This window comes from Poromitra crassiceps, assembly GCF_964638095.1.
Source record: "Poromitra crassiceps genome assembly, chromosome: 7".
Classification (NCBI taxonomy): domain Eukaryota; kingdom Metazoa; phylum Chordata; class Actinopteri; order Beryciformes; family Melamphaidae; genus Poromitra; species Poromitra crassiceps.
This window is the reverse complement of record NC_139628.1, coordinates 14,666,299-14,678,395: the sequence shown is the minus strand read 5'-3', so window position 1 is coordinate 14,678,395 and position 12,097 is coordinate 14,666,299. Positions and strand designations below refer to the sequence as shown.

Below are 12,097 nucleotides of genomic sequence, written 5' to 3'. Positions count from 1 at the left end.
TGCCTGAATCAGACTGTGAACATTGAATGGAGGCAGTCCTTTCTGAGGCACGCACAAGCAGCTGTCCGCACCGGGTCGCGCGCACGTCCGGTTGCACCCCCCCGGTGAAAAAGTGGGCTCCCCCGAAAGTCACAGTATAGTTCGCACACTGTTTGCAATAACCAAGCAAAGTGGTGTATAGCTTATAAGTGCAGTGGTTCTCAAACTTTTTCAGGTCAAGGACCCCTAAACTGACACAAATTAGACGGAGCCTCATTTGATAAGATTTTGTCCCAGGGTCTCAGCTTTTGTGACAACCCTCCCACTGTGTGGTCGTCACACGTTTCACTGTTTTATTACATAAAGTGTATGAAATTCATGATCAAAATACATTCAAGATTCAAGATTTTTATTGTCACTCCGTAGTACAAGTATCACGTGTGAAATTCTTGTGCTGTGAACTCCGTTTACAACATAGTACAAATATAACGGGGCATATGAGTGCAAAAACAACAAAAGACACAACAAGCAATATAATAAGGCAGTAGAGTGATAAGACAAGTCAGAGACAGTGGCATATTCACTGCACATAGGTGCACATGTCATGTGCATACTTGGACGTACATGCATTCTGTCATTGTGTTACTTATCATTGGAATTATTGTAAAAATGATTTTTTTGCTGGGGGCCCCTGGAAGCCCCTCAAGGACCCCTGGGGGTCCCTGGACCCCACTTTGAGAACCTCTGCTTATAGTGCATACCATACATTTGGTCAGCTCTAACCTACACTTCTCCTGTGAGCCCACAGCTCAATGTTAATGTCTTGCATAGATAAACCCTCCCCCACCCCCACAGCCATTGTTTCCGTTCCGCCCCTGGCCGGCACTTTGGCTGGAAACCTGCCCAGGGCACAGACACAGTTGAAACTTAACTTGCTCACCCAGAATCCAGAGTTTGGCTGCGTGATCCTAGTGCGAGGAAGGATCTATCAAATTAAAAGGTTTGTGTACACTTTTAGACCTACATTGTTTAGTCCCATACGGGCGAACTATCATTGTCTGTGTAACGTTAGCTAATACCTAATATCAAGTAGCCTTTATTGTCCCTCCTTTTTATCCCTTCCCTCCTAAGGCAAGTTAGCTAGCGTTAGCTGGTTTGGTTAACGTAGCTATTATTTCAGCTAAGGGCTTGTGCGGGCTTAACGTTAGTTTTAAAGACACATTAAAGTCTCTTATAGCATATGAAACTAACGTTAGATGTGTTGGCTGTTTTGCGAGGGAGCTCTGCGTTATGTTATTATTTTGTTACCAGTAAGTAGTCAAACCATTGTTTCTCTGTTAGCTAACGCTAGTTAGCCTGGCTATGCCAGGCCTACTGCTGCTAATACGGCTAGCCAATATTTGCTTGGCATAGCTGTAGGGCTTGTGCGGGCTTAACGTTAGTTTTAAAGACACATTAAAGTCTCTTATCCACCTTATTTTTGAATGCCCCACTGTAAAAAAGAATCGTGGGTACAAGGTCCGGTTTAATGTGACTCATTGTTGTCGCTTGCCATTTCCTTTGTTATACTCTGGCTGCAGACCCGAATTATAAACCGGAAGCTGGAGTCTGTTATAAAAGTTATAAATATAGTCACGTTATAAACAACTAACCAATGCTGGAGGTCCGTATGGAAACTCGAAATGTGTGTTACTCGAAATGGTTAAAAGTTAAATCAATTTGGTGGCGTTTTACTGCCATGTAACATAGCTAGCTAGCCGCTAACATGCCTGACATATACGGCTAGCCAATATTTGCTTGGCATAGCTGTAAGCTAACGTTAGTTAGCTTGGGTGGCAGGGCATACACTTTGTAATTTATAATATGGGAGAACGGTTTGCGGGCCGGTGTTTATTATGTTGAAACCGACGGTGCGGAATCAACGTTGTGGTCGCACACAGTACATGGCGGACTGTTAGCTGTTGCGTTAGCTCAGCCAGCGGTGTTAAGCTTGTTGTGACATCACCGCATTCAAAGCACTTTATCCTCCAAGAGCTGGCGTAGTCCATATAAAAACCCATGCTTTACCCAAATTAAAACGTCCAGGTTTTGTTTTGGTCGGTGGCTCCAAAAAACAATGTTAAATTGTTAAATATTGACCACAAGTGCACTAGTTGTTATTTTAGGGCTGATCATTCATGATATTTGATGATTCTTCATCTTTTCTGTTTTTGTTTGTTTGTAGGTTGAATCAGCGGTACAGGCGATTCACCAGGGCCGACGCGAGCTGTCAGAGGAGGCCTGCCGCTCCTACACCCGCAAATGCCGAGTCCTCATCCCCGAGGACCTGAAGCACGTCATCGTGGACGACCAGCATGGCATGCTGTACTGCTACGTGCCCAAGGTGGCCTGCACCAACTGGAAGAGAGTGCTCATGGTCCTGACGGGCGTCCGGGATCCGCTGGCCATTCCCGCCAACGAGACACTGGAGCAGGACTCCCGCTACATACTGCAGCTGGCCGGGGTGGAGGGGCAGGTCGCCATCCCGGCCTCCTCCAAGAGCACCAGGACTACGGGCGACATGGCAGCCCAGTTCTTCCACAACATCAGCCCCTTCTACCAGAAGAAGCTGTTCAACCTCTACCGCATGGACTTCATGCTCTTCAACTACTCCATGCCAGCCTACCTCAAGTTTAGTTGAGGCTGGGACTTCACTCATCCACAGACTCATGCTTGAACTCTCTGATCCTGATCTTTACATGGACTCCATTATGTCACTTTCAAGGTCTGTTACTTTGCACTTTAATGCAAATTAATTTGAAAATTGCCTTTCTGTCTTGCCGATATTTTGTATTGCTGCGCTGCATACTGCACAAAAACAAATTCCTCATTTGTAACATGTTCATTATGGCTATTAAGTAAGCTTGAATCTTGAGACTATTGTTTATTTATATAGCCTACTGGACTCCCCCTGCTAGTATTGACTTACAATAATTACAGCCCTTGATAATTACCCACCTATAATAACACACAATTTTATATAAAATTTACTTTTTGGAACACGGTGGAAAAGTAGGAATATCTATGATGTGCTGCTGTGCGTGACTTTATGCTTGTTTTCTATTTGTATCTTTATGACTGTTTTATTTGACTATTGCACTATTTAAGGCAGATTTTGTGATTCAAAATGGCAGTTTTTTTTATAGCCTACATTATTTTTGGCTTGATGTATTTATTTTTTTATATATAGCCTACATAATATGCAACATATACAGAGTTGTCAAGTTTTTTGCTATTTGCAATGCACAGTTGTCAAATCCTCATCCTTTGAGTCATTTCTTATGTCCATAAATAAAATAACAAAAAGTTCACGGATCTGTTCTCCTTTAAATTATTATTGTTGTATTAATAATCACATGTTATCATTTAAATCATTGTAATTATGTGCATTATTGAAGTGGTTCTCAACCTTTTTTAACCAAGTAGGCTACCTCAGAAATTACCACCATATTTAAGTATGAGAGGAAGGGAGCCCTGCCAGTGGAGAAGCACTGCATGCATGCATTAGCATAACAATGTATATGGGGGCTGGGAGGTGCAATACCAGCGGCATGCCATCAGCGTGCCGTGCAAGGGCCGCTGGCTGTGTACGCTGGTGCCGCCAGCGGACCGCCAGCGAGCCACCCCGGCGGACCGCTGTTTCACCGACTAGCACGACCGCAGCGGAGCCGCTGCGGCTGCCGACAGTGGCCCGCCGAATTGGTCTCCGGCTTGCCGCCGGCGGCCCGCCCATGATCTGCTAGCTGGGTCTCTCTCTCTCTCTCCTCTCTCTCATCTTGGCGGCGCTGCGTTGCCCCCCCCCCTCTCTCTCTTCCCCTTTCTCTCTCTCGTTCCTGCAGGCGCGCACTGAATTGCACATCTCTCTCTCTCTCTCTCTCTCTCTCTCTCTCTCTCTCTCTCTCTCTCTCTCTCTCTCTCTCTCTCTCTCTCTCTCTCTCTCTCTCTCTCTCTCTCTCTCTCTCTCTCTCTCGTTCCTGCAGGCGCGCGCCGCGTGTCAACCCTCCTGCTTGTTTCATCACATGATCTTCTCGCTCTTCTTCAGTAGGAAACAGTCATGTGATCTCTGTTATATTTGAGTTCCTCGCAGAAGGGAATATGACGCGCGAGAGCAGAACGGAGCTGTGCACGCGGCGCAGGGGAGCACGAGACGGCTTGCAGCTGCTTCATACTGAGAGGAAATGAATGAGTGTCAGTCAGTGTAGAAAACCTCTTGTTTATTCATCATTATTTGACAGTGAAGACCAGTGTTGGGCAAGTTCCTTTCAAAATGTAGCCTAGTGATATATCACTAGTTAGGCTACTTTCATTTGTAAGTAGCCTAATACCTTACTTTAATTACAATATGAGGCTACTGTCTCTGTCTGTGTAGAGTAACTCGTTACTTATCACATTACTTTTGCATTACTTTCACCAAAACAATTAGCAGAATGACATCACAGCCGCAGAACCATCCCGAAAAAGTATTTCAACCGTCTTGAAGTCAGTGTAAACCGTCCACAATTCTAAATGTTATCCTTTTTGTTATTGTCATCTAGCCTATATGGTTATTTGCATAAAAACACACAATCTGATTTCAAATGATTGTATCTTATAGCCTAAATATGTGCTTTGATACCTGTGTGCTCCTCTTGTAATAATGTAGGCTAATACTGTCTGATATTTAGGCTACGTGGGGTGGGTTAAAATATGATACATCATTTAAAAACAAATCAACTGCCCTCCCTGACATTTAGATTAATTTCTCTCTGCCCTCCCCTGCAGCTGCACCTGTTTAAAATGATCTGCCCTCCCCCACCCACAAGTTCACCCTTTTATCATTTCATACACAACTTTGTATGTTTGAAATAAAACACCAATATTCACTTTTTATCACCCGACCATCGTATCTGGTGCGGCGGCCATTGGTGAGAGCAATAGGATTGAAATTGTAGGCTATTCTTCATGCGTAGCATCAAGGGCAGCAACGTTTCACTGATCTTTTTATAGTAGTGTAAGAAACTGTTCGGTTACAGTAGCCTAATACCACTACTGTATAACAAACTAAAACAACAAACAAGAACATATGTAGGGTGACCGTTATAAATATGTATATAGGAGAAATATATTATTACTTGGCATCTTGGATGCCTCGCCCATAGCTCGGCTGCTGTGTGTTGCTCACTTATGGCTCATGTCCACCACATATAACAGCACAGTACAGCTCTACTCGACCTGGTCGTACTCGTCTCTACATGATATAGACTCTGTTTCCATAGCAAGTTTACTTGCCTCCGCCCACAACTGGTCGTCATAAAAGTCCACTGCCTTTCAAAACAGCACAGCAGGTGAAGGCCGAGCCCCCCGCTATTTTTTCTTCTTAAGAGCGAAGGTTTCATAGAGTTGTGCGACAGTACTTTTGCACATACAACACACTGGGGTTTAGGGGCGTCCTTACGCCCAATACAAGTGAAGCCCATAGTAATGTAGTTCTCGTCATATTTGCGCTTCTTTTTAGCGTTAACTTCCCTGTCTCCTCTGGACTTTCCTGGGACATCTTGGGCTTTGGGCTCGGATTCACTATCACTTTGACCAGCGCAAGCGCCCGTGTTGACACTACTAGCTGCGAGGCTAGCACCGCTAACGCTACCGTTTGCTCTGCTAAACATCGCTCCACTTGAGGCCCTGGATCTGCTTTGGACCGCCGGGACTCTGCCTTCACCTGCTGTGCTGTTTTGAAAGGCAGTGGACTTTTAGTGTTCCTTTTCAGTCGACATGGGACAAGGTCTTTTAGCGGGGGGGGGGGGGGGTCTGATTTATTTTGGCGTACCCCCTGTAGTACCTCCACGTACCCCAGTTTGGGAACCACTATAGGCTATTGTCCTCCAGAGTCCAGTGTCTCCTCAGCTGCAACCAGCAGGTGCAGGTATGGATTCTACTCGGTTTGTAGACTCTGTTCGCCCTCGCGGAAGTGCTCGGCTCGGGGTCCACAAGGGGGGGCGGGGGCATGGCTTTAGGCTACGTAGCGAAATACAATTCTAACTAATGGGTGAAACTCCCAAAAAGTTAACTTAATTAACTTAACAAAACCTAACTGCATACAAACTTAACAATTAGTTTTGTTTTACATTGCAAGAACACACTTGAAAAACAAAGTGTGCACAACATAGTGTTGTGTTCTGAGTAAGCTGCGGTAATAGCTAGAAACAGTCTGCTCTGAATCGTCATCCCTGGACGTCGTTCTTCTAACTTTAACCACATTCTCAGTTTCTGCATCTCTCTCCTTTCTCTTAAACATTTGAAGAATTGTTCTTTGCATTCTGCTTTATGTAATCACGGTTGGTCTGTCACTCTGATGTTTCCTCCTCCTTTTGTTCTTAAACGAGGTATGACAAGTGGGAAAAATTACAAACATGTTTGGAAGTGGTGGACTCGTTTATTATTCGTCTTTGCCCGCTGCCCGGTGCAAATGACATCAATTAAGTGTGTATGTTTGGTCGTAAAATGTACGGGAACAATAAATCAAACGCACCCTTCTCCAGTGTGTTTACAGAAGTATGCGCATGCGCAGTTGTGTACCGTTTAGTGCCAGGCAAAAAGTTTGGCTGAAGAGAGAAAAAAACACAGAGGTCTAAAACACTGCACTGGAACAAATCTAGAAGCAATTTATGAGAGAGACTACTGTTGTTTATGTTGACCTAATGACATAACGTCAGCAGATCTATTTTCTTGTTGGAAATGCGATTGTGACGGCTTCTGTGGGTTTTGATAACAGGCAGCTGCATGTCACTCTGTCTCTTCCCGGTTTTGTCAGCCATCTTTTTTTCAGAGTAGGATTTCAATAAATATAATATGTCACATACAGTACATGACGTTTGTATTTAAATAGGAATTTAATGTTCTCATGAATCAAATTAAATACACACTTACACTTCCTCAGACCTGGTTTCATCATCTGCACTCCACCATGGTCCACACTGTGGGAAAGGGGTTAAACATTTACATAAAGTCAGATCAATATAATCTATTTGATAAAGAAACAGTAATCCTCATTCCTGAGCTTCTCAGTGACTATGTTTACATGCACGCTAATATTCCACTATTATTCAGAAAATGACAATGTTCTGATTTTTTTTTATATATATTTTCTTATTAAGTTTTCAAAGATTCAAGCATTTTTACAATATAATTGAACACATTTTTTCTTGTTTCCCCACCCCCATGTACCCCCCCCCACCATTGTGTGGCAACGCCCAACGACAACACAACAAAAAGAAAATAATAATAGAACAAAACACACATGCCTACATACACACACACACACACACACACACACACACACACACACACACACACACACACACACACACACACACACACACACACAATAATACAAGAGACAGGCCTAATCTAGCCTACTGTTAACCATTATGAAATACTTGATATCAACAGGAAGGAGAAACATGCCTAATCTAGCCTACTGTTAACCATTATGAAAGACTTGATATCAACAGGAAGGAGAAACACGCCTAATTTATCCTATTTTATACCAAGTGCTTTACAAATTGTAAATAAAAGCCAAAGATGTAAGAATACAAGAACAGGCTGAAAAAATGGGTTGCAGAACAGTAAAATACACAAGGAACTGATAAAAAACTCGACTAAATGGTCTGCGACTATAGCCTATAGTAGCCGACATAAATATCTACTACTCTAAACAATAGTATAAACTTGTTTGCGGCTTGGAGCTTGGGCTGGAGCCGCGGCTTCTTCCACGCCTTTCTGGCTGGGGCTTTGTGGCAGGTTGCTTTGCCATAATCACAGCTTGTGTAGCCAGTCAGGGGAAATAGAGCCATCAAACAGAGTTTTACGAACGTTGGGTGGAATATGAGTGTTGTTTAGCCAGATGTTTCTTTGTATCTGTGTCTGCCAGGCTATGATTCAGGAAGAGTTGACGGTGGATGCCTGGGCCAGCTGGAGAATCGCCGTCATATATTTCCCCACCTCAGTGGCAATCTCGGGGGGAACGCCACTCTCATTGTTTAGGAGGAGAGCGGAGACGGCTGAGGCCAGCAGTACCGTATTGTTTTGTGCCGCCATGGTCTGTGCTGCACACCGATGAGATTTCTCCGTTAGCTGGGCGTAGGTCACATCTCTGTTGGCTGTGGGCGTCAGTTTGCGGTGGCCAAAGAGAGCTGATCTGGGAAGGAGGATAGCCACCAGGCTGGCTTCTAGAGGTGGGACAGAGGGAAAACCGGAGTCGGTTTCACCAGCTACCCTCGTAATGTCAGCCCACCTCGTTGCTGAGGCTTTTTCTTTGCAAAAGCACACTCCTTTAGTTGTTTGAGCTCTGGTATGCTGGGCCAGATGGGAAGGCGGGCTTCGACGGCAGGCTCATTATAGACATCACCTGAGAGCAGGCTATGGCTGCTGGGGGGAGCTCAATCCCCTTCATGACGGCCACTCATGTCAGGGAGGTCAGATAAGAGCGCTTTAGCAGAGAGTGTCATTTCAGCGGCGACTGAGGGAATCGGAGAGAGGGAAGGCATCGGCCTTAATGCCTCTTCTCCAGTGAGCATCTCCCCGGACCCAAAGCTTCCAGACGGGGAAGGTGGGGAAAGGGAGACAGATGAGGCCAGGGAAAAGACATCATCATCATTATCGTCCTCTGCTGCTCTCAGCTGGTGGAGCAAGGTCGACTCGTGGGACTGCCGCGGTGGCGATGCTTGCGGTTTCAGCTTCGTCAAGCTCGACGTTGGTAAAGTATTCCACACGTCGGTGGAGCTCTTCATACGACAGCTCTCTGCAGTAGGGACAGGCAGCCTGCAGGGGATGGAGAGCAAGCCCTGGGTAGCGCAGTCCTAGACACAAAGCATTTGTGGTGCATGTCATCTGCAGTGATGTAACCGGACCGGCATTCTTGACAGTTTCGAATGCCAGGAGGGAAGCGGCCGTGGATCAGCTTGTGACAGGCGGGTTTGGGACCATCACCGGCTGCCACACACCGCTCATCTCACTGGTTAACACCACTCATAGTTGTTGAGTCTTCTCGTGCTGTAGCTCATGAAGAATTTTTGGGAGACAAGCAACAGACACGCCAGGGGATTATACCCAGTTTGCAGACAGGAAAGGGAAAGGTCTGCAAAGGGGCGGGTCGATGGTTAGGGATGAAAAAAACTTCAGTCTGACGCTGGGCGCGTAGGGATACATCCAGAAAGTAGGTCCCTAAAGGGCGAATGCTAATAGAAAATGAACAGAATATTGTGTGCATTTACAGTAAACATAGTCAGTGTGACAGAGAAAATGTGTGTGACTCTCAGCCTTCTAGCAGACATTGCCTCTCCATACCTGAGAGAGTCCAGTCTCACAGAGCAGAGCAGATTCACTCCTGCCGCTCCGGGATGATTGTAGCTCAGGTCCAGCTTTCTCAGATGGGAGGGGTTGGAGCTCAGAGCTGAGGCCAGAGAAGCACAGCCTTCCTCTGAGACCATACAGGCTGACAGCCTACACACACACACACACACACACACACACATGCACGCACGCACGCACGCGCATGCACACACACACACACACACACACAAAAGCAAGCTATACGTTTGATATCTTTATGTATACAGTTGTAAAATAGTTGCACAATACAGTCTAATTCATCCTTGCAATCCTTGCACCAACTGATGATGCAAGGAGATGGAATGGTGAAATATCATCATGGAAAGTAATTCACATGAGTTACAAAACAGTGCTGCATGTTCACATCAAAACTGTTTTAAAAATTAAGCAGGAAAAAATCCAACACAGTTCAGGTCAGCACAGACCTTACTTTGGAGAAATGTGTCAATTCAATTGAAAAAAGGGGAAAAGTAAAAAGTGAATGGATATTACCTGAGAGTCTCCAGTCTGCAGTGTGGACTCTGCAGTCCAGCACAGAGGAGCTTCAGTCCAACATCATGCAAGTCATTGTTACTCAGGTCGAGCTCTCTCAGACTAGAGGACTGGCTGCTGAGAACTGAGGCCAGGGCTTCACAGCTTCTCTCTGACAGATTACAGTCAGTCAGCCTGAAGGAGAACAAGACCAGGCAAGCGTAGTTAAGCCAGATCCAGACTGCTGTCCACTGTTGTGCAAGTTCACATCAAAGCTAGCCCAAAGTTCAGTTCACACAGCTTTAAATGAAATAGTTCACGTTCATAGTTCACAATTTTGTAAATTTAATGGTAACCCTTTATTTTACAGGTTTATTTTAGTTACATATGAACTATTTGTAATTACACATGAACACCAAATGTAATTACACAATAGTTCTAAATGACGTTCATATGTAGTTACATTGTAACAGACCTGTAAAGTGGAGTGAGACTGTTCAACTGTAGTTCATATGTAGTTACATGGTACCCGGACCTGTAAAGTGGAGTGAGTCTATTTAACTGTAGTTCATATGTAGTTACATGGTACCCGGACCTGTAAAGTGGAGTGAGTCTATTTAACTGTAGTTCATATGTATGTACATGGTACCGGACCTGTAAAGTGGAGTGAGTCTATTTAACAGTAGTTCATATGTAGTTACAGGGTGCCATACCTGTAAAGTGGAGTGAGTCTATTTAACAGTAGTTCATATGTAGTTACAGGGTGCCATACCTGTAAAGTGGAGTGAGTCTATTTAACAGTAGTTCATATGTATTTACATGGTACCGGACCTGTAAAGTGGAGTGAGTCTATTTAACTGTAGTTCATATGTAGTTACATGGTACGGACCTGTAAAGAAGCTCCGGGCTGGGACAGAGATTGCTAAAACACAGTGGTGGATTCAAACCACTGAACTTCTGATTGAAAAGCAGGCGGCTTTAACCACTCAGCCACAAGGGCTTTCCAACTTTCTTAGTGGAGTTTGAGAGGATAACTGTATGTCAGTCAGATGTAGTTGCTGTCACTTCATAGCTTTGTTATTATACACAGAGACTTGGGGGGAAATATTGATACTTTTGTTAGTTGTAGGTATGATTTCGTCCAGAATTCCCATACAAAAATTCTAATAAAAGTATTGTAGGTATAGAGGTAACAGTGAAACTATAAGCAAAATACCAAAATACCCATTATTCTACATTTTAATTGTTAGCTTATTGTAAATGAGTCATTTCCCCATCAATTTCCCTATTTCTTAATTTGTTGGGGACCCAGTCGAAGCCCCTCAAAGACCCCTTTGGTCACCAGACCCCTGGATCATCTCTCCCCAAAGTCTATACCCCCCCACAAGCCTATAAATCCCCCCCGATGTGAAGCATAAGGGGGGAACTCCCCCCAATCCCCCCTACAGTTATCCTCCCAAACTCCACTAAGAAAGTTGGAAAGCCCTCATGGCTGAGTGGTTAAAGCAGCCTGCTTTGCAATCAGAAGTTCAGTGGTTCGAATCCACCACTGGGTTTTAGCAATCTCTGTCCCAGCCCGGAGCTTCTTTACAGGTCCGGTACCATGTAACTACATATGAACTACAGTTGAACAGACTCACTCCACTTTACAGGTCCGGTACCATGTAACTACATATGAACTACAGTTGAATAGACTCACTCCACTTTACAGGTCCGGTACCATGTAACTACATATGAACTACAGTTGAATAGACTCACTCCACTTTACAGGTCCGGTACCTAGTAACTACATATGAACTACAGTTGAACAGACTCACTCCACTTTACAGGCCCGGTAAAATGTAACTACATATGAACTACAGTTGAACAGACTCACTCCACTTTACAGGTCCGGTAACATGTAACTACATATGAACTACAGTTGAACAGACTCACTCCACTTTACAGGTCCGGTACCATGTAACTACATATGAACTACAGTTGAACAGACTCACTCCACTTTACAGGTCCGGTAACATTTAACTATATGAACTACAGTTGAACAGACTCACTCCATTTTACAGGTCCGTTACAATGTAACTACATATGAACATCATTTTTAACTATTGGTAATTACTGTGTAATTACATTTGGTGTTCATGTGTAATTACAAATAGTTCATATGTAACTAGGGTACCTGTAAAATAAAGGGTTACCAATTTAACTAATGGCAGGGTAAATCTGGGTGGGGAAAGTGAAA

At 44.3% G+C, this 12,097-nt stretch overlaps 2 protein-coding genes across 2 annotated transcripts in view; both read right to left on the bottom strand.

Moving 5' to 3' along the window:
- LOC310780208 (protein NLRC3-like) overlaps window positions 1-12,097 on the bottom strand; it is a 200,205-nt gene that overhangs the window by 3,112 nt on the left and 184,996 nt on the right. The window lies entirely within an intron of this gene.
- LOC310780209 (NLR family CARD domain-containing protein 3-like) overlaps window positions 1-12,097 on the bottom strand; it is a 41,231-nt gene that overhangs the window by 3,112 nt on the left and 26,022 nt on the right. Inside the window, exons 7-9 of the mRNA XM_083640788.1 lie at window positions 9,880-10,053; window positions 9,343-9,498; window positions 6,925-6,971 (exon numbers count right to left, since the gene is read on the bottom strand). Of these exons, the coding sequence (XP_083496914.1) occupies window positions 6,925-6,971; window positions 9,343-9,498; window positions 9,880-10,053 (377 nt within the window). The remainder of the gene's footprint in view (window positions 1-6,924; window positions 6,972-9,342; window positions 9,499-9,879; window positions 10,054-12,097) is intronic.